At 44.1% G+C, this 25,114-nt stretch overlaps 1 protein-coding gene across 2 annotated transcripts in view; it reads left to right on the forward strand.

Annotated features, from left to right (window-relative positions):
* Nucleotides 1-11,763, forward strand: part of LOC122938018 (WW domain-containing adapter protein with coiled-coil) — a 56,842-nt gene extending 45,079 nt beyond the window's left edge. For both annotated transcript variants that reach the window (XM_044293274.1, XM_044293275.1), the window contains 7 exons: nt 4,374-4,625; nt 6,345-6,467; nt 7,082-7,230; nt 8,444-8,565; nt 9,536-9,725; nt 10,228-10,355; nt 11,549-11,763. In XM_044293274.1, coding sequence (XP_044149209.1) covers nt 4,374-4,625; nt 6,345-6,467; nt 7,082-7,230; nt 8,444-8,565; nt 9,536-9,725; nt 10,228-10,355; nt 11,549-11,618 — 1,034 coding nt within the window. In that variant the 3' untranslated portion in view covers nt 11,619-11,763. The remainder of the gene's footprint in view (nt 1-4,373; nt 4,626-6,344; nt 6,468-7,081; nt 7,231-8,443; nt 8,566-9,535; nt 9,726-10,227; nt 10,356-11,548) is intronic.
* The last annotated feature ends 13,351 nt before the right edge of the window (nt 11,764-25,114 follow it).

The raw sequence follows: 25,114 nt of genomic DNA on the forward strand, positions 1-25,114 counted from the left end.
GTCTTTCCGTTCCGCAAAAAAATAGAACATGTCGTACTATTGTCCGCATCATGGACAGGGATAGGACTGTTCTATGAAGGGCCAGCTGTTCCATTCTGCAAAATGCGGAATGCACATGGATGTCATCCATATTTTTTGCAGACCGAAAACTACATACGGTTGTGTACATGAGCCCTAAAAGTAACTTATTTACGGCACACGGTTGAAGATTTAGAATGCAAAGAGAAAAAAAATTGAAGAATTGCTGTTTTTTTTTGTTTGTTTTTTATCTCCCTCCCCTCCCTGAAAAAATTATGTAAAATGTAATCGGTTTTTTAAGTACCTCATTGTTGTGAAATTTGACAATGAAAAATGGTGGGAAAAAAGCTTGACATTAGACCTAAAATAGCCTAGTCATTAAGGGGTTTGTATGGAGCCAATACAAAAAATGTCTGTGAAGTTGATCATATCCTTCAGTGCAGTTTAACATGCTGAGCGCTGTAATCGGCTCCCCTTTTTGTTGTCGAGACCCCCAGCATTCACGGAAATGCTTGGCTGGACGCTGTGGCTCTTTGCAGGCTTTACTAACTTGTATAGTTAAGACAGACTTTTATTTTAAAGCGTACCTGAGTTTTTTTAAAAAAAACTTTGCATTACGGCTGTGCTTCTTTGTACAGTCATAAATGTGAGGGGAGCAGCTATGTTTGGGCTTCTGTAAAATCTTTCAGCCATATTCCCTGGTTCAGCTGCACAGCTAGATGCATTTCTTTCACAAGCGGGGGCATCTCCCTTTTGTGGAATCTGTGAGCACTGTACTGCTGTGTAGTCCTTTTCCTTACTTCCCACTGTTTGCTTTGAGCTCCAGAGCTCTCGGAACACATTAACCCCTTAAGGACACTGGGCGTACAGGTATGCCCTTGTGCCCTGGTACTTAAGGACACAGGGCGTACATGTACGCCCTGTGCATTTTCGATCACTGCCGTGCGGCTGGCAGTGATCGGAACCCGGTGCCTGCTCAAATCATTGAGCAGGCACCTAGGCTAAATGCGCGGGGGGGGGGGTCCCGTGACCCCCCCCCCATGTCGGCGATCGCGGCAAACCGCAGGTCAATTCAGACCTGCGGTTTGCTGCGATTTCAGCAGTTTCTGATCCCCGCAGTCCCTGACCGCGGGGATCAGAAACTTTTGCATTCGTAAAATATAAATGTATCCCTCCCCCCTGCACCCCTGAGTTATTCGAGCACGGTGGGAGGTGCAGGGGGAGAGTTGCAGGAGGCGGGCGGTGCGGGAGGCGGGCGGTGCGGTAGGCGGGATCGCGATCCCCCGCCCGCCTCCCATTGCGTAATCGTTGGCGTCTAGTGGGTATACCAGGGTGCCAGCACATTGCTGGCACCCTGGTATAAACGGCTGACATCGGTGATGCGATGTCAGCCGTTTAACCCTTTCCATACAGCGGTCCGTACGGACCGCTGTATGGAAAAGGTTAACAGTAAGAGGGAGCTCCCTCCCTCTCCGATCGGGGGGCTGCTGTGCCTTTGCAGTCCCCCGAATGGAGAGGGAGAGAGCTTCCAGGCAGCCCCCCAAGCCCCGTCCTTACCCTTCCCCGTCTGCGCAGTTCTGGCCACTACTGAGCAGACGGGGAAGGTTCCCATGGCAACAGGACGCCTTCTCAGGCGTCCTGCTGTCCATGGTGCTGAACAGATCTGTGCTGAAAGCATAGATCTGTTCAGACAAAGTGTAAGTAAAATACAGTACAGTACAATATATATACTGTACTGTATTATGCAGACATCAGACCCACTGGATCTTCAAGAACCAAGTGGGTCTGGGTCCAAAAAAAAGTGAAAAATAAAGTAAAAATCAAAAAACACATTTATCACTGATTAAAAATGAAAAAAATAAAATTCCCTACACATGTTTGGTATCGCCGCGTCCGTAACGACCTGATCTATAAAACGGTAATGTTACTTTACCCGAACGGTGAACGCCATAAAAATAAAAAATTAAAAACTATGATGAAATTGGAATTTTGCCCACCTTACTTCCCAAAAAAGGTAATAAAAGTGATCAAAAAAGTCGCATCTACGCCAAAATTGTAACAATCAAACCGTTATCTCATCCCGCAAAAATCATACCCTACCCAAGATAATCGCCCAAAAACTGAAAAAGTTATGGCTCTTAGACTATGGAAACACTAAAACATGATTTCTTTTGTTTCAAAAATGAAATCATTGTGTAAAACTTACATAAATAAAATAAAAAGTATACATATTAGGTATCGCCGCGTCCGTATTGACCGGCTCTATAAAAATATCACATGAACTAACCCCTCAGATGACCACCGTAAAAAAATTAAAATAAAAACGTGCCAATCAAACCGTCATCTCATCCCACAAAAAATGAGACCCTACTTAAGATAATCGCCCAAAAATTTAAAAAACTATGGCTCTTAGACTATGGAGACACTAAAACATTTTTTTTGTTTTAAAAATGAAATTATTGTGTAAAACGTACATAAATAAAAAAAATTGTATACATATTGGGTATCACCGCGTCCGTGACAACCTGCTCTTTAAAATTACGTCATGATCTAACATGTCAGATGAATGGTGTAAATAACAAAAAAAAAACGGTGCCAAAAAAGCAATTTCTTGTTACCTTGCCGCACAAAAAGTGTAATATAGAGCAACCAAAAATCATATGTACCCTAAACTTGTACCAACAAAACTGCCACCCTATCCCGTAGTTTCTAAAATGGGGTCACTTTTTTGGAGTTTCTACTCTAGGGGTGCATCAGGGGGGCTTCAAATGGGACATGGTGTAAATAAACCAGTCCATAAAAATCAGCCTTCCAAAAACCGTATGGCATTCCTTTCCTTCTGCGCCCTGCCGTGTGACCGTACAGCGGTTTACGACCACATATGGGGTGTTTCTGTAAACGACAGAATCAGTGCCATAAATAACGAGTTTTGTTTGGCTGTTAACCCTTGCTTTGTAACTGGAAAAAAAATATTAAAATGGAAAATCTGCCAAAAAAGTGAAATTTTGAAATTGCATCTCTATTTTCCATTAAATCTTGTGCAACACCTAAAGGGTTAACAAAGTTTGTAAAATCAGTTTTGTATACCTTGAGGGGTGTAGTTTCTTAGATGGGGTCACTTTTATGGAGTTTCTACTCTAGGGGTGCATCAGGGGGCTTCAAATGGGACATGGTGTCAAAAAACCAGTCCAGCAAAACCTGCCTTCCAAAAACCAAACGGCGCACCTTTCACTCTACGCCCCGCTGTGTGGCCGTACAGTAGTTTACGGCCACATATGGCGTGTTTCTGTAAACGGCAGAGTCAGGGCAATAAAGATAGTCTTGTTTGGCTGTTAACCCTTGCTTTGTTAGTGGAAAAAATTGGTTAAAATGGAAAATTAGGCAATAAAATGAAATTCTCAAATTTCATCCCCATTTGCCAATAACTCTTGTGCAACACCTAAAGGGTTAACAAAGTTTGTAAAATCAGTTTTGAATACCTTGAGGGGTGTAGTTTATAGAATGGGGTTATTTTTGGGTGGTTTCTATTATGTAAGCCTCGCAAAGTGACTTCAGAGCTGTAGTGGTCCCTAAAAATTGGGTTTTTGTAAATTTCTGAAAAATTTCAAGATTTGCTTCTAAACTTCTAAGCCTTGTAACATCCCCAAAAAATAAAATATCATTCCCAAAATAATTCAAACATGAAGTAGACATATGGGGAATGTAAAGTCATCACAATTTTTAAGGGTATTACTATGTATTACAGAAGTAGAGAAACTGAAACTTTGAAATTTGCTAATTTTTCCCAATTTTTGGTAAATTTGACTTTTTTTTATGCAAAAAAAAAATATTTTTTTTAACTTTATTTTACCAGTGTCATGAAGTACAATATGTGACGAAAAAACAATCTCAGAATGGCCTGGATAAGTCAAAGCGTTTTAAAGTTATCATCACTTAAAGTGACACTGGTCAGATTTTCAAAAAATGGCCTGGTCCTAAGGTGTAAAAAGGCTGTGTCCCTAAGGGGTTAAGGAGGGGGTATCACACATGAGGCTCCTGTGACATTCAGAAGCCGTGTAGAAGCAGTTCTATCAGGCTCAGGAGGTCAGCTAGTTCTGACATGCCTCCACTTCCTTTCGGCCATTTTCTGTGCCTGTTACTAGGGATAAACAGGTAGTGGGACTGCAACTTAGGTGAAAGTGAGACCCCTAGAGGCCATGACTTTACAGCTATTTTTCAGGTGGATGCAGGTAGTTTTTTAAATGAAGTGATTTAGAAATGGGCTTTTTACACCATTGTCTATTAAATGAAATACCATTGTGTGAAAGGACTCTTTAAAGATGTGTCTAACAAGTCTCCTCTTTCTACCCCCACAGACTCATCATCTGCTGAGAAACCATCCTGTACTACTCCCTCTACATCATCTGCCCCTGGACTAAATCCCTCTTCTGCGCCTCCCGCCACCGCCTCCTCCTCCTCCTCTTCTACAGTCCCCGTGTCACCGGTGCCACAATCACCAATTTCTTCACTATTGCAGGACCCCAATCTCCTGCGACAGCTGCTTCCTGCCTTGCAAGCCACTCTACAGATTAACAATTCTAATGTGGATATCTCCAAAATTAATGAAGGTACATAAAGCCAGCCTCCTTCCTTTAAACTGGTTTTCTGGTCATTTGAAGTTATTCTCTATTCACAGGATAGGGGATAACTATTTAGATCAGTGGTGGTCCTACTGCTGGAACAGATCACGTGGAAGGGGTCCCGATGACGCAATGGCAGGTTAGAAGTTGTGCAGTTCCGCTCCATTCATCCCTATGGGACAGCGGCAGACAGTCGAGTGCAGTCCTCTGCTGTCTCTGGCAGGCTTATAGTGTGTGAATGGAGTGGCAGTATGAATCCTGAACTGCGACTCCATTCATATGGGGGTCCCAGTGGTCTGGACCCACAGATCAGGCGAGGGTCATAATCTGTGATGTGTCAAATAGAGGATATGTGCTCCATGACTGCCAAAATGTGAGGGGGAAACAGGGTTAGAAGATGAACAGTTCTTGTAGCCAACAAGTATTTTTTATTTATTTTTTTACATTTTAGGGCTATGTCCACATGGGAGGGACACGCTGAGGATTTGTTGCCACCGATTTGTGGGAGGCAAATCTGCAGTGTTACAGGACCAGCACTGTGGATGCAGAGGAAATTGATCTTTGGTCTTAAATCCAAAATATTTCAATTTATGCTCCATTTTTCTACGCCTAGATTTCATTCTTGTATCTGGTAAAATCTAAAGCAAAATCAGTGCCAAGACTGCAGGGGAATTTTCACTGTGGAATAGCGACCAAATCTGCCCTGTTAAAGGAGACCATAAGAAATGAAACTGGATGCAAAGTAGAAAACCCCTTAGGGATCGTTCACTCTGTGTCTTTTGCTTCTGAACTTTGGCTTGAAACATGGACCGAGATTTTCCCTGAGGTTTGGGAGGTTTCTGTCTTCCATTTATTTCAATGGGAGACAGCACCGAGATCGATAAGCTGCCGCTCCACGATTCTCAGTGCTGCCCACTATTAAAATAAATGAATGGGAGGCAGAAACCAGGGTTGGGGAGGAAGGGGTTCAACATAACAATTTTTATTTTTATTTTTTTTATAAATTGTGGCATGCTCTGGCTTTAGTTTTTTCCCCTATACGCTAATATGCTCTATAGGGGGAACACCAGTAAAAAAATAACATAAAAAATGCGATGTGTGAACAAAAAAAGAAGCATGCAACATGAAAATCAGGCATTTTAAAGGCCTTTTTTTTTTTTTTTTTTTTTTTTTTTACCACATTTTGCTTGTGAAGGACGCATGACATGTAAACTAATAAAATAAATCTTTTTTAAAAACATTTTTCCCAGCAGACAACCCTTTATTGGATAAAACTCTCCTCTGATCCATAAAATCATCTTGCTGGAGAGGGAAGTTGAGGGCAGTTTTAGTTCACCTACTACCCGTTTTACTGGCAAAATTGTCAGCAAAATGATTCTGATATTCTGTCAGATGCCTGTTTATTTATGGGGTAAGAAGTGTTGGGTTTAAGTATAGTTTAGCTAGAATATTCCTTATAGTTTTATTTCATTTTTGCTGAATTTTTTAGATTTGAACGCTCTGTAGAAGATACGCTCTGTATCTGGAGTCCTTTATCTGGAAAAACGTAGCTTTGCTGCCCCCCAGTGGCATGATATATTTTAACTGCAGTGTCAATATGTAATCGGAAGCGGATATCTTTCATTTTCACTTTGCAGGGTGCAACTTTTCTTTGGCTTGTGTCGGCATGCATCGCTGCAAATATTATAACCCAAATGTGTGTTTCAGTCCTTACAGCTGCTGTGACACAAGCTTCTTTACAGTCTATACTTCACAAGATTATCACTGCTGGGCCCTCCGCTTTCAACATCACATCGCTAATTTCCCAAGTTGCACAGCTGTCTGCACAAGGTGAGCAATGTCCTATGTGTGTCCCTAGGCTTGAGTGGATTGAGCTTCCGATCATAGATGCGATTCGTTCAAAAACTTTGTGGTTAATGTTGTTTCCGTAAAGCGTTAACATGTATTGGCTCCATGGAGCCAAACTTTATCTCTCCCGAAGTCGTGCGACACTTCAGTGCATTACTACTGTATTCCTGTCTGTGTATTTAAAAACATTTTAAAATAGGAATCTGAATTTGGCTTTGGTTTCAAGGTGCCAGCCAGTACCAAAGCCCCCTCCGGGTTCCAATTTTAAAATGTGTTTGCATGCATCAATATGAATACAATAGTAATTCACTGAAGTCTTGTGCGACTTTGGGCGAGATCAGGCTTGGCTCTCTGGAGCCAATACATTTTAATGCTGTACGGAAACATCATTAACCACAAAGTTTTTGAATGAATCTACTTCGGATCTATGATCAAAAGCTCGATTTGCTCAAGCCTAGTCAGTGTCCTAGATTCTCCCTGTCATCAGTCCCCAGGTTTGTGTGTAGATTAGTGCTGTACGTTGTCGTCTTAATTGACTCGGTAGAATTCCAGAGTCTTATAAAATCAAATCTGTAATTTTTATTTTTATTTTTTAGCCACACAGTCTAATCAGTCTCCTATGTCTCTGACATCTGATGCCTCTTCACCGAGATCATACGTATCTCCCCGCATCAGCACACCGCAGACTAACACCGTTCCTCACAAACCCCTGATAAATACAACGTCTGGATCTTCACAGCCAAAGGTAACACTCATCGGCCGATTGTCCCTTGTCTGCTGAGCTGTTGCATGAGACAATTAATAGTAAAACCTCATTTCTGTATTTCATTCAGTGAAATCTGATCAGCAAAAAAATGGATAGACAACATACGGATAACTTCAATGTGCATTACATATTTTTTTTCACTCCCATCATTGAAAGGGCTGTTGTCATCCTCAAGTACAGACGAGAGTCGGACAAAATTACCAATGTGTGGATGGCCTCATAGAAATGAATGGGTCAGGGTGCACATGAAGCCTTAGGGCTCATTCAGACGGCCATATGCTGTCCGCAAAAATGCGGATCAGTTTTTGCGGATTAGATGCTGTCTCATTCACTTCTATGGGGCACTTTTCTTCCATTGCAAGGCTCAGCAAAAAAAGGAACATCTCCTATACTGGTCAGTGAAAATCAGGACATGGCCCTATTGAAGTCTATGGATCAGCAAAAAAAATATGGAATGCAATCCATTTTTTTTGCGGACATGCTGAACTGTCCGTAAAAAAACTGATCCGCATTTTTGCGGACAGCATACGGCCGTCTGAATGAGCCCTTACTATAAGACCTGGTTCACATTTCCCTTTCTCACTGAGGTGTGCTGTCCTCTTTGTTGGCAGACAGCACACATACACATTGATTTTAATAATTCTGTTAACATCATTTGTTTTTTTTTGTTTTGTACTGACAGTAGGTCAGTGAAAAACAATAATGGACACATGCTCTACTTTGGCCCGTGATGTGGACCAGACACGGTCATTCAAGTCTATGGTTCCACGAAAAATTACTGACGCAACACGGATGGCATCTGTTTGGTCTGTTTTTCACGGACCACTAATAGGAGATGCTCTGGAAATGAATTTTCAGCAGAGCAGCGTCCGTGTAATATGGAGGGCAAAAAAATAACACGGACCAAACACTGATTCTTAACAAAAAACAAAAGTCTGTTTGTAATTCGTCATGGACGTCAAACATATGGAAATGTGAACTAGGAATTGACAATTGGGTTGTTATACAAGCTTAGTTTTATTGGAATTACCAGTGACAAAAAATTGGTCACAGGTGCCATCTTTCTTACCAGTTCCATAAAGCATGGTTGATCTTCCAGCTGCTGTATCGCCTCTATGTTGTATTTTTTGCAGAATGCTGCTTTTTCAGGTTTTGGTTTTTCTTACCAGTAAAATGGTCTGTGTCTTTATAGGCCAATACCACGGTTGGTGCAAAGCAAGGACCATCTACACAGACTGTACCTCAGCAGACTGTGACTGCTGACAAGCCCCAAGGACATGAACCCTCCTCCCCCCGAAACCTTCAGCGACAAAGGTTAGTAATAGAGATGAGCGACTTTCATATTTTGAAATTCGTTCATGCTTCGTTTGGTGGTAAAAGCAGAATTGCGTTATGGATTCCTCTCCTGCATAACAGAGAACCCGACCGGTCCATTATGCAGCCCATAGACTTCTATTATAACGGAATGCCTCTAAAGGCATTCAGTTATACATTCTGTCATGGAATTGCGTTATAGTCCGTGGTAACGGAATCCATAACGCAATTCTGCTTTTACCACCAAACGATGCGTGAACGAGTTTCACAACATGACTAAGTTTGGTCAAGGTTAGGCTGGGTGCAGACTGTGTTTGGTCTGTACGTTCTCCACCATATACTTCCAGTGTATCCCACTGTAAACTCGTACAGGATAGGTTGGGTGCAGAATGTGCGGTGTTTCTCTATAGGAAAGTGCACCCTCCTGTACAGTAAAAAGAGAAAAAAAATTATGCCTACGCAATTCAGCCCAACAGAGGCATAAATGGCGCTCTTAGGGTGAACAAGGACCTATGGATATAATTCACATATTTGCTGGTAGCTTGGTTAAAGGGGCATCATGGAGTTGCTTTGTGCTGGTCATTGCAGGACACTTTGGGGACGGTGTTAAAATGACAAGTGTAAACTAATTTTACTTATTAACTGGACAGATGTTCTCGCTGGGGTTTGTAGTATTACTCGTTGCCTTTCCAGATCAATATGTGATTGTTCTACATATGGTGGCGGGAGCCTTTCTATCTAGTGGCGCTCTGCCCTGGCTCATTGAGGGTGGTCCTCAGGGGAACCTATGACTTTTCCTATCTGACATCTGAATAAAATAGCTTCCAGTTTTTGGATACCTAAGGGCTGTTGTAACGAGCCTGTGGAAACATGGCCTCATGGGTCTGGAAGCCCCTTTTATTTCTGCCTGCGTACAGCACTTCTTTATTAATAGACCTGTTATTAATCTGCTTTATCACTCTTCCTGTAGTAGTCAGAGAAGCCCGTCTCCCAGTCCAAACCATACCTCCAGCACTTGTGCATCCAGCACATCATCTGTCACACAGAGCACGTCTGCACGATCGTCCTCGTGTTCACTGACGCCAACGCTAGCTGCCTACTTCAATGAAAACCTTTTAAAGCATGTCCAAGGCTGGCCTGCAGATCATGCAGAGAAGCAGGTAACACAGAATCTTTATTTCCTGTACTCGTCTGCAGATGTCATCCGTGCGCACTTAAACCAGGGTACATAGTTTTCTTGAGCTGAAAAAAAAAATCATCAGAACAAGGAGCTGTATGAGCAAGGCATGCTAGGATTTTAGCTCAGAAGCCACAGGGGGAGAGATGAGAGCAAACTTGGGTAGCGGTGATGTGCAGTGGGATTGTCTCTGTAGTTCCCTTTAGCACCATAAGCAACGGGAACGTCTGTGTGAACAGATTTAGCAAATTTAAATATGGCAGCACAGCGGCTCTTTGGTTAGCATGTATCTTGCCGCCCTGGGGTCCTCTGTTTCCAATCCCACCAAATACAGCATCTGCATACAGTACAGTTTGTAGGTTTTCATATTTGCGTGTGTTTCCTTTAGGTATTCTCTCATCTCCCACAACTTACTGATGCAGGAATTATTAGACGCCAATAAGCAAAGGGAAACTAATCTGCAACCTTTTCCCCCCCGTCCCTAGGCTGCGCGGTTGCGTGAAGAAGCTCACAACATGGGGAGCATTCACATGTCAGAAATTTGTACAGAGTTGAAAAATTTAAGGTCTTTAGTTCGAGTATGTGAAATTCAAGCAACTTTGCGCGAGCAGAGGTTAGTATGGCTCTACGTACTACCAATTTTCCGATCAGACGAGCGTTAAGGCTGTGTTCGCACCAGCATCATTCCATTTTTATAAGAGCTTTGACAACGTTGACATTTCTATTTTGAAACCTTTCTAAATGGACCCAAAGTTTCCCACTGATCTTGACAAGAATAGCCTTGTAGGCGACACTATTCTTGTAAATGATATGATCGTGTATGTTATGGTTTTCTTTCCATTTGCTTGTACGCTTCCAGTCTAAGAGCTCCTTCACACTTTCATAGGAAAATAGGCATGTTCAGTGTTTTTTTTTATTTTTTTATTCACTTTAATTTTTGATCCATATTCTGAGTTTTGTTTTATTTCATTTCTTAAAAAAATTGCTGTTTTTCTAACATTACAGAAATATAGATGATAAAAAAACAGAACAGATACTCACACTTTGCAGACACAGCTTGACTTTTTTTTAAAGGAGTTGTGCAGGCAGCATATATTGGTGAACTATCCTCAGAATAAGTCATCAATATCTGATCTTCGGGGGTCTCACACTCGCCATGTCTTAGACCCCCACTGATCAGATAATGATGAATGGTCATCAGTATATACTGCCTACACAAACCCCTTTTAATGCTCCACCCTTCCTGGTGGACCGGTGCATTCGAGCATGGTAAACTGCCCCAATTGCTCTGTCCCTGCTCCTTTTGACCACTGTTGCCGATCTCTGGTCCCCAAATGTAAACTCCTGTCACGGACGGTGGTCACGTGTGCTGCTGCAGCCAATAACTGTCCGCAGCCCTGATGTGTTTCACCAAGCGGAAGTTTACATGCAGGGAGCGGTGGATCAAAGTTGCTAAAACCAAGCAACGTTGAGCAGGTAAGTATGTTCGAATCCACAGATCTGGTAGGGAGGATTTAAAAACGTACAAAAAGATGGATAATTTGAACTGCAGCCCATTGCATTCGAAATGGAACCATTGGAAGATGACGCGTGTTGAAAAAGAAGCCATGCGCCTATAAAGATGCATGTATAGTGAATGGGAATACGGTCAGCTAAATGTATTGCCAATGTCTTTCGGTGACTGAAGGCAGACTTTGTATGCATCTGTAATACACAAGTCTGAATGAGTTCTTAATTTCCAGGCATTTCTCAATGTGTCATTAGTCTGCCCTTGTGACGCTTGTTCTTTTCTCTCCCCCTCCTTAGGATACTGTTTTTGAGACAGCAAATTAAAGAACTTGAAAAACTTAAAAATCAGAATTCCTTCATGATGTGAAGAGTTGTCTTGCACGTGGACTTGGGACTGTAAAGCGGAGCGAGCCCGGTCTCAACACTTTTGAGCTGCAGACGAGTAGACTTTGGACCGTTGAGCCGGGCAGTGGACACTTCAGGGGGAGCGGGACTGGAGGGAGTGTCAATTCAGGGGGCAAATACAAGTGTGATTTGTATAAAAGAAAAACAAACAAAAAAAAGAAAAACCCCTTGAAATGTAGATTTCTTGTAGATGTATCCTTCACGTTGTAAATATGTTTTGTAGATTGAAGCCATGGGATGCCCATGTGTATCAGAGCTTTGACATCCAAAACTAATCAATGCAGAGGTGGTAAACAACCCTAGCCTTTTTCATGTAAGCTTGTCTGCAAAATTAGCCGTTACTATATATATATATATTTTTATTTTTTTTCTCTCGTTAATTTATCATTCAGAAATCTTGCTCCCCCCCAGAAGTTAGATAACCATCACGATTCACCAAGCAAAAACGTATCTGTGTCTGAAGTATTCTCCAACAGTTTGGGCAGTGTACAAAACATTTGTGCTAGATGTCATACTCTCACCCCGGCCTTGTTTGAGAACAGTGCTTCATTACTTTGTATATATATTTTTTTTATTTTTATTTTTTTTCTGCAAGGAAATATATTCCTGGAAGTGTTCCTCCTCCCAATTTCTATATGAATTTTTCATCTGTTTTCTCCTTAACGGCACTGTAGCTTTGGCACTTTTTTTTTTTTCTATGTATTTTTTTTTTCCATTCCTGTGTACAGTAAGCGTAATATTGCAGTGATTGATCGACAAACCCACCCGCTTGTATAAATTATTGAACTTCTCTCCACATGCAGCCTACGATTACTGCCGAGCCAGACCCGTGTCCTGTGCTTTACATGTACAGTGCGCGCTCAGTCATACAATATACAAAGATTTTTATTTTAATTTTTTTTATTTCAATTATTTTATTTTTTTGCCCCTTTGGAAATAAATAAATAAATAAAACTTCAAATGTTTGTGTGGGGGAACAGAGGAAAACAAGCTAGTCAGATGTGAACTGTATCTGTTGTAATAAACCTGTTTAAAGAGATGACCGGTTTGCTTTTATTTCACGACGGTAAGGTTTTAAGATTGTGTAATGTAAAAACTTACTAGGGGGGGGTAGATTATGAATTATTTTTGAATGTTAAAGACACGCTCTTAATTTTCTTCCTGCTCCAAACTCTGACAGGAATAAGCCGGTTGTAGAGACAGTCGGAGCGGGGAGTGCGCCAGTGGCAGACTGGGCATGCGCTGCTCTTATTAGGAAAAGCAGCGCATGTGCAGTTAGAATAAAGCGTGCAGCCATGGACGAGCTGGGCTCATTATAAAAACATTACTATTCAGATTTTTTTTTTAATAAAGTATATTAGGAAACTCTTTTTACCCTACCTCCCACTATATAGTGGAAAGTACTTATATAGTGGCCAACCCCAAGTGATCGCCACTTTCTGGAAAGGCTTCCCGATCCCGGTGTTAGGGACAGCTTTTCAAGGACTTGCCGTTCTCCATCGTGGGGGATGTTGTTGCAGTTCGGCTCCCAGCCCCAACCGTAGCACATTAGGCTGCTTTGTTACATATACGTTGACCCGATTGCTATGCTGTGGGAGTTCTGTCTGGCCATTTTAATTTTAAAGGAACCCATCCCATCTCCTTGGTTCCTCCCATGTTGCGTCGGCCAGCCGTTGTCTTGTGTTCCCGTCTTGACGTCCTGCTTCTCAGTTTAATGGATGCTTGTGATGTATTATGGTGGTCCAGTTTGGTGCTGACTGCTGCTCTCACCACCGCAGACTTCTCACAATATCTGTGATCAATGCCAACCACTGTTGCCTTTCACTCATGGAGAATATCGGCTGTAAATTGTTTCCTAAACTGTTACCAATAAACAGAAGAAAATCAATTGCTACTATCTTGCCAATCTGTTCATTTCCCTGAAAGTTTCATGTACCCACCCTCCTTTTTGGTTTTAATTGAAGGGCCTCTGTCAGCAGACTTGTCCCTATGACACTGGCTGACCTGTTACATGTGTGTTTGGCAGCTGAAAACATCTGTGTTGGTCCCATGTTCATATGTGCCCGCATTGCAGAGAAAAATTATGTTTTAGTAGTTTTTGCAGATGAGGCTCTAGGAGCAACGGGGGCGTTACTGTTACTCCTACAGTCTCTGCTCTCTCTGTAACTGCTGCTCCCTCTGCACTTTGACAGGACCAAGAAGAGTAAACATCATCACACCTGGCCTTGTTCAAAGTGCAGAGGGCGCGACAGTTGCAGAGAGAGCAGAGCCTCTAGGTGTACTGGCAACACCCCCGTTGCTCCTTGAGGCTCATTTGCATATATTAAAAGATTTTCCTCAGCAATGCGGGCACATATGAACATGGGGCCAACACAGAGGCCTTCAGCTGCCAAGTGCACATGTAACAGGTTCCTTTTTAAAGGGCATCTGTCAGCAGATTTGTACCTGTCCCCTCTTCTGTGTTTTTTTGTTTTTTAGTAAATACTTGCATTCCCCATGAAATAACAATTCTGAAGCATCTTTTTTTTTCCCCCTCATAACTCTGTATTGTAATGTCCCTCCGTTATTCATCTTGGAAATGTGTGACTAAATTGGAAACTGGTTATTAACCATGTCTTTTGTCAAATAGGTGTCCCTATACAGTCTGGCACTGATTGGATCAAGTCAGTATGTAGGGAGACCCTTGTGTGAATTTATTTATACATTTCTAAGTGGAATAAGAGGGTCCACACACCACTAAGAAAAGAGGCTTAAGAATTGTTATACAATGGGAAATACAAGGAATTTACTAAAACAGACATGTAACTGCACCCAGCTATCTCTGGTGCTTCCAGAATGAATGGGGAGGCAGAGCACAGATGCCAAACCTGTCGCTCCATCTGATTTTGGGGGGAAAGGGACAGATGTGGAGTCCCAGTGGTTGGAACCCCAACAATCTGTTATCCTATGGATAGCGGATAACTTCAAAACTCCTTTAGGGCTCATGTACACATCCGTATGTTTTTTTGCGATCCGCAAAACACGGATCTGCAAAAAAATCGGATGACATCCGTATTGCATCAGTGTTTTTTTTTATTTATTTTTTTTATTTATCCATTGTAACAATGCCTGTCCTTGTCCGTAAAACGGACAAGAATAGGACATGTTCTATTTTTTGTGTGGAATAGACATGTGAACATAATGAAACGGAATGCACACGGGATCATTTCTGTGTTTTTGCAGACCCATTAAAGTGAGTCCTTCCACTTATGGACCTGTAAAAAAAAAGTTAGTGTACATGAGCCCGTGTATTCTACACTGTGCTAAGGACAGATGTAGCAGAGCTGAATTTTGCCCTACATCTTTTAGACTGCATTATTTGTTTATTATTTCTCCCTGATCCAGAACAGACAGTTGGGGTCCTCGTTCTCTACAAATGTGGGGGTCCCAGGGATAGATTTTATGATTTGACCTGGCTTCTGCCTCCTCTTGCTGAGCCTTGCCGTAATTTGCACAATGCTGTCACCTTCCAGCTGCACCATGTCTGACCTGTAGAACGGTGAAGCGAGATACTGAAGCCTTCTGGCCTGTTCTGGTGCCCCGTGATTTTACGGGAATCTGTCAGCCGCAAACAGCCCCCCAAACTAGCATAAGCAGTGTATAGTGTAAATGACGCTGAATCCTATTATGTAATTCTTTTCTTCATACTCGCTTGGATTACGACGACGTGCTCTGACAAACCAGCAGTAAGTTGCATTGAGAGGGCTCCTGAGCTCATGCACATCAGGGTGCATTCACACGACCATATAAACTGATCCGCATCCATTCCGCAAATTTGCGGAATGGGTGCGGACCCATTAATTTCAATGGGGCCGCAAAAGATGCGGACAGCACACCGTTGTTCTGTTCCGCGGCCCTGCAAAAAAGATGGACAAGCTTAGGCATTCTCTATATAGCGCTGGCCATGTGCGGTCTGCAAATTGCGGAACGCGCACGGCCGGTAACTGTTTTGCGGATTGCAAAACACCTGCAGTCGTGTGCATGCACTCTAATGGAGAGGACTCGGAGGAGTATGAAGATGAATTTTACATAATAGGATTCAGTCTCATGTACACTAGTCACTGGAGCTGACGGATTCCCGTATTGTATAATCTAATTTCAAACCCTTCGAAAAGCTTTTGTTTCGTGTCTGTGAATGAGTGTGTCAATTGCTTACACTGAATCTGAAAACCAGCCCTGGTAATGTGATGGGGACACTGGTGCGCAGGTCTTCAAGTGTGTTAGAGATTTCCAGGTGCACCACCATAAATCAGAATATCATTGAAAAGTTAATTTATGTTAGTAATTCACAAAGTGGAATGAAAACCCACAAGTTAGTATCTCAGAAAATTTTAATATTATTGAAGACCAATAAAAAAAAAAGTTTTAATTGCAAAATGTTGGCAGCTGAAAATTAGGTCTAGTACATGCAGTCAATACTTGGTTCAGGGCTTCTTTTGCATGAATTGCTGCATCAATGCGGCGTGGCATGGAGGCGAGCAGCCTGTGGCACTGCTCAGGTGTTCTGGAAGCTCAGGTTGCTTTGATAGCGGCCTTCAGCTCGTCTGCATTGTTGCGTCTGGTGTCTTTCTCTTGACAATACCCCGTAGCTTCTCTGAAGTTTAGGTCAGATGACTGCTGGCCAATAAAGCACAGTGATACTGTGGTTATAAAACCAGGTACTGGTACTTTTGGCAGTGTGGGCAGGTGCCAAGTCCTGCTGGAAAATGAAATTGCATCTACATAAAGCTTGTCAATAGAGGAAAGCATGAAGTGCTGTACAAGTTACTGGTAGATGGCGGCGCTGACTTTGGACTTGATATCAACACAGTGGACCAAGACCAGCAGATGGCAAGGCTCCCCAAACCATCACTGACTGTGGAAACATCACACTGGACCTCGAGGCTAGTTTCACATTACTGGTTTCACTCCCGGCAGGGAGCAGTCTGCTGGAGCTTGCTGGATCTGGCATTGCTGGAAGCTGCCTGAATGCCTCCTGGTGTTCTGTTAGATTTCCCTACCCTAGTCACTTCCGACCGCACCGGACATGACGTGAGGAGGTGTGCTGCGCATGCGCACAACGACGGGGTAGGGAAATTTCACAGCAGAGTTAGCTGGACACCGGCTGACACTGCACATGCGCCGGGAGCCTCACCAGCGTTTAGGGTATGGAAAAATTATGGGCCAGTGCGCAAGCGCAGTCATCGGATGGATGTTCTCAGCTGAACATCGGCCGACAATGCGCATGCGCTGGGAGCCTCACCAGCGGTTAGGGTAGGGAAAAAGCACTGGCCTGTAATTTTTCCCTAACCGCTGGTGAGGCTTCCAGCGCATGCGCAGTGTCAGCCGGTGTCCAGCCAAGAACATCCATCCCATCACCGCACCTGCGCACTGGCCTGTAATTTTTCCCTACCTTAACAGCTGGTGAGGCTCCCGGTGCATGCACAGTGTCGGCCGGTGTCCAGCTGACTGCTGTTAAATTTCCCTACCGTGTCGTGCGCCCTCGCGGCACGGCACACCTCCTTACGTCATGTCCAGTGCGGCCTGAAGTGACGAGGGTAGGGAAATCTAACGGAACACCGTGCAGATCCGTGTGACCGTTCTCGTGAATTATAGTCTGTATTGTGAATGAGAATAGTTATTTCTATTGATGGGAGTGAGAACAATGTGGAGAGCAAGTGGAAGATATCCGTACTTTTCGGACCGAAATACAGACGTGTGCATGAGTGAGGGCACATAAGGACTATAAACCCATTGCGTGAAAATGGTTTCAGAGGAAATGTACTTTGTATTTTTAAAGTACAGCATAGAAAAAAATAAAGTTATTCTCTGGCTGCATCGAGGCTGCTTGTTTTAAGACCCAATGTATGAGAACCTCTGTTTTAACAATCCAAGACGGTTATCCTGGGCTTTAGACTTGTCGTGTACTGTGCTGCCCCCTTGTGTACAAAGTGGTAAATGTGAAAACATGTTCATTACTGCTAAAAATTGCCATGAAATATGCATGGACACAAATTATATCACCTGCTCAATAATAAGGAAATCCTGAAAACATGACTGGTAGGTGGGTCCCGAGGATCGGAGTTTAGAAACCCTGCTCTTAGAGCATGTGCAAAACGCAAGCCTTTCGGGCTGAATATGGCCCACTATGGTATTTGTGGCTGAATGTGGCCCACGTGCGGTTGTGGAAAGACTGGAAACCGCTGCCAGGAGAAGCAATTCGCTATACCAGACAGCGGTCCCTTTAAACCTCAGGGCTGCTCTGGGGCCGGCGGCGTGCGACATCACATCAGGGAGAAACGTTGTGTGTTGCCTGAGGGAGAAGACGGGACATGCTTGCCTGGCTATTTCTGGTGGCGTGGTCTAGATAAGTACAGGTACACGAGTCTGGCCGTCTGACGCCAAGTAATATGAACGGTTGTGGCTTCATAGGACAAGCTAACATCAACATAAAATGTACTCCGAATTATAACTGTTTTAGGGCTCATTCACATGACCGTGTGTACCCCGTGCACGTGCTACGGTCCGCAATGCATGGGCACCGGCTGTGTGAATCTCATGTTGACTTGAATGGGTCTGCAATCCACAATATATGCCAAAAGAAAGGATATGTCCTATCTTTTGTGGTGTGGAGGCGCTCCGTAGTGCTTCTGTGGGATCCCGATCCGTGCTGCACCGCGCGGTGCACCCGTTCAACTCAATGGGTCCTTATCCGTGATACGGATTCACACAACTGGTGCCCGTATATTGCGAGTTATCAGTGTGTTATCTGTGGTGTTACATAGGACTGCAGGTGACATCTACTACATTATCTCTACTCAGTTATCACTGTAATCTGTGATGTTACATAGGACTGCAGATGATATATACTACAGGTTAAACTCAAAAAATTAGAATATCGTGCAAAAGTCCATTTATTTCAGTAATGCAAATTAAAAGGAATTTCATTAATGCAGCTTAAAATTTGAATTTGGTAAAAGGGTTCAATATTCTAGGCTCAAAGTGTCAGACTCTAGTCAGCTAATGAATGCATACCCCCTGAGCAAAGGGAACCTGAGATTGTGACTTTGGGGTTTCATAAGCTGTAAGCCATAATCATCCAAATTATAACAAATACCGTATTTTTCGCCCTATAAGACGCATCGGCCCATAAGACGCACCTAGGTTTTTGGGGAGGAAAATAAGAAAAAAATATTTTGAACCAAAAGGTGTGCTTTTGGTGGGTTTGGAACTAATGGTGGTCTGTAGATGGCACTATTACTGGGGATCTGTGGATGGCACTATTATGGGGGATCTGTGAAGGACACTGTTATGGGGGATCTGTGGATGACGCACTGTTATGGGGGGATCTGTGGATGATGCACTCTTATGGGGGCATCTGTGCATGATGCACTGTTATGGGGGGCTCTGTGGATGACGCACTGTTATAGGGGGATCTGTGGATGACGCACTGTTATGGGGGGGATCTGTGGATGACGCACTGTTTTGGGGGGGATCTGTGGATGACGCACTGTTATGGGGGGGGGGGGTTTGTGGCTGACTGTTACAGGGGGATCTGTGGCTGACACAGGGGGATCTGTGGATGGCACTGTTATGGGGGATCTGTGGATGGCACTGTTATGGGGGATCTGTGGATGGCACTGTTATGGGGGATCTGTGGGTGGCACTGTTATGGGGGATCTGTGGGTGGCACTGTTATGGGGGATCTGTGGATGGCACGTTTATGGGGGATCTGTGGGTGGCACTGTTATGGGGGATCTGTGGATGGCACTGTTATGGGGGATCTGTGGATGGCACTGTTATGGGGATCTGTGGGTGGCACTGTTATGGGGGATCTGTGGGTGGCACTGTTATGGGGGATCTGTGGATGGCACTGTTATGGGGGATCTGTGGGTGGCACTGTTATATATGTGCCATCCACAGACCCCCCCCCCCCACCCCTTAACAGTGCCTTCCACAGATGTTCCCCATAAAACTTTCATCCACAGATCCCCCCCCACCGCTCCAGTTTACAAATATAAAATGTCTCATTCAATTAAAAGTGATTAAACATGCCCCCTCACTCCTAATATCACCGTACATCCTAACAGCTTCTGTACAACCCTGACGTCGCGTGCCTGCGCCGCCTGCTTCATTCATAAAGTAGGCGGCGCAGGCACGTGACATCAGGGAGTTACGCTGCTGCCTGCATTCTACAGAAGCTGTTAGGGTGTACGGTAATATTAGGAGTGAGGGGGCATGTTTAATCACTTTTAATTGAATGAGACATTTTATATTTGTGTAGTGCAGCACTGGAGCGGCGGGGCTGGAGTACAGTGACTGCACCGGCCCCGCCGCAATTGCCGGCCCCCAGCAGCCTGCGATGTAAAAATGTCAGCATTTGCCCCATAAGACGCAGGGGCATTTCCCCCCCATTTTGGGGGGTGGGGGGGGCGTCTTATGGGGCGAAAAATACGGTAAAGGCTTGAAATATCTCGCTTTGCATGTAATGAGTCTCATATGTTAGTTTCACCTTTTAAGTTGCATTACTGAAATAAATGAACTTTGCACAATATTCAAATGTTTTGAGTTTCACCTGTACATTACCTGTACTCACTGAGTCATCCCTGTGTTATCTGGTGTTACATAGGACTGCAGGTGACATCCACTACATTACCTGTACTCACTGAGTCATCCCTGTGTTATCTGGTGTTACATAGGACTGCAGGTGACATCCACTACATTACCTGTACTCACTGAGTCATCCCTGTGTTATCTGGTGTTACATAGGACTGCAGGTGACATCCACTACATTACCTGTACTCACTGAGTCATCCCTGTGTTATCTGGTGTTACATAGGACTGCAGGTGACATCCACTACATTACCTGTACTCACTGAGTCATCCCTGTGTTATCTGGTGTTACATAGGACTGCAGGTGACATCCACTACATTACCTGTACTCACTGAGTCATCCCTGTGTTATCTGGTGTTACATAGGACTGCAGGTGACATCCACTACATTACCAGTACTCACTGAGTCATCACTGCAGACACTGGAGTCTCAGAAGCTGGCTCTTTGAAGATAATCATAATGCTGATGTGGCCCTTGATGATAATGAGTTTGACACCCCTGCTCTAGAGGGCGGCTTCTCAATGATAAGGGTTAAAGCGGTTATCAAATTCTAAAAATGCCCCCCAATGCCCGGGCCCCTCCTATAAATCATAGTTACCCTGTTCCCCAGCACCCGCCTCGCTTTGGATTCCTACATGGGATTTTTTATGTGCAGAAGTTGACCTGCCACGTGGATTGCACAATAAATAGCATGTCATTTATGTTTGCGGTTTTAGCTGCACCAAAAACCGGTTAGAAATTGTGGATTTTGGTGCGGATATGCTGCAGAAACGCACATAAATCTGCATGGAAATTCATGCAGATCTTATGCGCGTTCAGCCGCATTTATCTGCAGGTGGCCTAAGGGCCAATTCACACAGACTTATTTTTGGCGCTGATTTTGCTACATTTCTGCCCCAAAATCTGCTTTAAAAAATGCTTCAAAACAGTCTCCTATTTATTTTCAATAAGAAGCAGCACTAACGCTGGGTTCACACCTGAGGTTACTTGTATGCGCAATTTTATCGGGCGTTTACATTCGCGGCTCCGGATACAAGCAAACGCCCATTGTCGCCTGTTCCCGGAAGTCTATGTGCGGGAACGCGCGACAATACGCCCCAAAGAAGCTCCTGTACTTCTTGGGGCATTGAACGTTTTACAGCGCGATCGTACGCGCTGTAAAACGCTCAGGTGAGAACTATGCCGATAGGGAAGCATTGGTTTTTGCTTGTTGAGCGTTTTACAGCGCGTAGGAACGCGCTGTAAAACGCTCAGGTGTGAACCCAGCCTTAGGCTATTTTCACACTTGCGGCAGTGTGATCCGGCGGGCAGTTCCGTCGTCGGAACTGTCCGCCGGACCCGCCGATCTGGATGTGACTGAAAGCATTTGTGAGACGCATCCGGATGAGATCCGTCTCACAAACGCATTGTAAGAACGGATCCGTCTCTCCGCTTGTCATGCCGGTATTTTGAATGCCAGATCTGGCACTAATACATTCCTATGGGGAAAAATGCCGAATCCGGCATTCAGGCAAGTCTTCAGGTTTTTTTTGCTGGAGATAAAACCGTAGCATGCTACGGTTTTATCTTTTGCCTGATCAGTCAAAACGACTGAACTGAAGTCATCCTGATGCATCCTGAACGGATTACTCTCCATTCAGAATGCATGGGGATAATCCTGATCAGTTTTTTTCCAGTATAGAGCCCCTAGGACGGAACTCTATGCCGGAAAAGAAAACCGCAAGTGTGAAAGTACCCTTAGGGCTCTTTCACACCTGCGTTCTTTTCTTTCGGCATAGAGTTCCGTCGTCGGGGCTCTATACTGGAAAAAAACTGATCAGGATTATCCCCATGCATTCTGAATGGAGTGAAATCGATTCAGGATGCATCAGGATGTCTTCAGTTCCGGACCGGAACGTTTTTTGGCCGGAGAAAATACCGCAGCATGCTGCGCTTTTTGCTCCGGCCAAAAATCCTGAACACTTGCCCCAAGGCCGGATCCGGAATTAATGCCCATTGAAAGGCATCCGGATCCGGCCTTAAGCTAAACGTCGTTTCGGCGCATTGCCGGATCCGACGTTTAGCTTTTTCTGAATGGTTACCATGGCTGCCAAGACGCTAAAGTCCTGGCAGCCATGGTAAAGTGTAGTGGGGAGCGGGGGAGCAGTATACTTACCGTCCGTGTGGCTCCCGGGCGCTCCAGAGTGACGTCAGGGCGCCCTACGCGCATGGATGACGTGATCGCATGGCACGTCATCCATGCGCATGGGGCGCTCTGACGTCACTCTGGAGCGCCCCGGGAGCCGCACGGACTGTAAGTATACCGCTCCCCCGCTCCCTGCTCCTACTATGGCAACCAGGACTTTAATAGCGTCCTGGCTGCCATAGTAACACTGAACGCATTTTGAAGACGGATCCGTCTTCAAATGCTTTCAGTACACTTGCGTTTTTCCGCATCCGGCGTGTAATTCCGGCAAGTGGAGTACACGCCGGATCCGGACAACGCAAGTGTGAAAGAGGCCTTACTTATATATAGAATCAGCGCTGAATCTCCCATAAAAATGAATGGGAAGCATTAAAAAAAAAATCCATGTAAATTTGCGTTTTTGAGCGTTTTCCACAAGTTTTTTGGTGCATATCAGCGTCAAAAACCTCAAGCTGAAAATAGAGCTTTGTATTGAAGTGAAAAAATATGCATTAAAAAAGTGTTGAAAAAAAACTAGTCGTGTGAACTGACCTTAAAGGGGTATTCACATCTCAGGCAATGTGGGCTTATCGCTAGGATATGCCCCCATTGTCTGATAGGTGCAGGTCCCACCTCTGGGACCCACACCTACATTGAGAACGGATTCCTAAAGATTGTGGAGGGCGCACTGCGCATGCACAGCCGCCCTCCATTCATTTCAATCGGGCTGACGAAAATAGCATTGGCTCGGCTATTTCCGTCGGTCCCATAGAAATGAATGGGAGCGGTGGCCGTGCAAGTGCGGTGCGCTCCCATCCACTTCTATGGGGAAAGTACTTGGCGATGGCCGGAACCCGGGAAACCCGGTGTCCTCCAGCCACTACCTTCCCCGCTCCGTTCTCGGTGTAGATGTGGGTCCCAGCGGTGGCACCCGCACCTATCAGACAATGGGGGCATATCCTAGCGATATGACCCCATTGTCTGAGATGGGAATACCTCTTTAAGGCTACCTCCAGTGTAGTAAGTACCGGAGAAGTGTGTGAGATTATACAAATCTCATGTACAATTTGGTTTTTCCTCCTGTGTGGAAACTGACCTGCCGTGTGGATTTTAATATTCGCAGCGTGTCCATTCTTTCCGTGGTTCTTTTATGCGGATTTCACCCTTTTCAATGCAAGGGTGAGTTCTGCGGCAAAACCGTACAAAAAACTGCCGGTAACACATGCGGCTTTTAGTGTGGATTTGATGCAGAATCGTTAAATTACGCCTCACACTGCACAATCGACCGCATTGTTCGGTGCAAATCCTGCCGTTTAAAACCAAATTCCTGGTGCGGTTGCTCTTTTAGGCCTCATGCAAACTAACGTATTTTCTTTCCGTGTCCATTCAGGTTTTTTTTTGTGGACCGTATGCGGAACCATTCATTTCAATGGGTCCGCAAAAAAACACGGAAGGTACTCCGTGTGCATTCCGTTTCCGTATTTGCGTTCCACATAAAAAATAGAACATGTCCTGTTTTTGTCCATATTACGGACAAGGATAGGACTGTTCTATTAGGGGCCGGCTGTTCAGTTCCACAAAATACGTAATGCACACGGACATCAGCCCTATTTGTTGCGGACCGCAAAATGCATATGGTCGTGTGCATGAGGCCTTAGGCAAAGTTCCGCAGATTGAGATCAGTGAAATGTTCCAGGGCTGCACAGACTTGCAGAGCTCCGAGATAAGAGGAGCAGATTTCAGACGCGCTCCCTGTATAAACTTCCCGCTCTATAGTCCACAGCTCTTGCCGGCTGAATGTGCACAATCTTGATGATATGAAATTGCAAAAAAAACTATAATACATCAGTTTAGTCTTGAACAGACGGTTAATTAAACCACGGGCGCCAAGCTAGTCTTTGGTTCTCGCGGAGCTGCGCTCTAATCTCCCTGTTTAGCATTGCTTTCGCCATCCGGCTGCATTATCTGTAGAACAGCTTACATTTTTCCCTCTCTAGCATCGAGATATAGCTGAACTTGAAAGCAATGTTCACAACCTGACCTGTAATTGTTGGAATAAACATATGGGCTGGTATGTTGCACGTAAAATCAGTTTATTTTTTTAATTTTTATTTATTTATTTTTTACATAGTTTTATAATTAGGATGGCCCTTCAGCTACCAGCTGGGGAAAAGGGGTGATCTAGCAGGATAGTAGAACTTTATTGTCAGCACAGAAATATACATTCACTTGTGCATTTCTTATCTGCATTGCATCATCTAAACCATTTAATTTAAAGGCATTTTTTAAAGGGTCAGGAGCCTCCAACATTCTAGCTGTTGGGAAACTACAACTTCAAACGTGCTCTATCTACTTCTATGGAAGGGCCTCTAATAACACGAGCTAGTGGGCATCTTAGGAGTTGTAGCCTCACAAAAGCTGGTGTGCCATAGGTTGCTGAGCGCTGATTGTGCAACGTGCCGCCCCCCAGGCCCAATAGTATCCTAGGTTTATAGGAATGCCGAGTGGAGTGGTGCGGGCTTTGACTTATCCAGGCCGTTCTGAGATTGTTTTTTCGTCACATATTGTACTTCATGACAGTGGTAAAATGAAGTTAAAAAAAATCTTTTTTATTTATAAAAAAATACAAATTTTACCAAAAATGTGAAAAAAATTGCTAATT

Source organism: Bufo gargarizans, chromosome 5 (genome assembly GCF_014858855.1).
Source record: "Bufo gargarizans isolate SCDJY-AF-19 chromosome 5, ASM1485885v1, whole genome shotgun sequence".
NCBI lineage: Eukaryota > Metazoa > Chordata > Amphibia > Anura > Bufonidae > Bufo > Bufo gargarizans.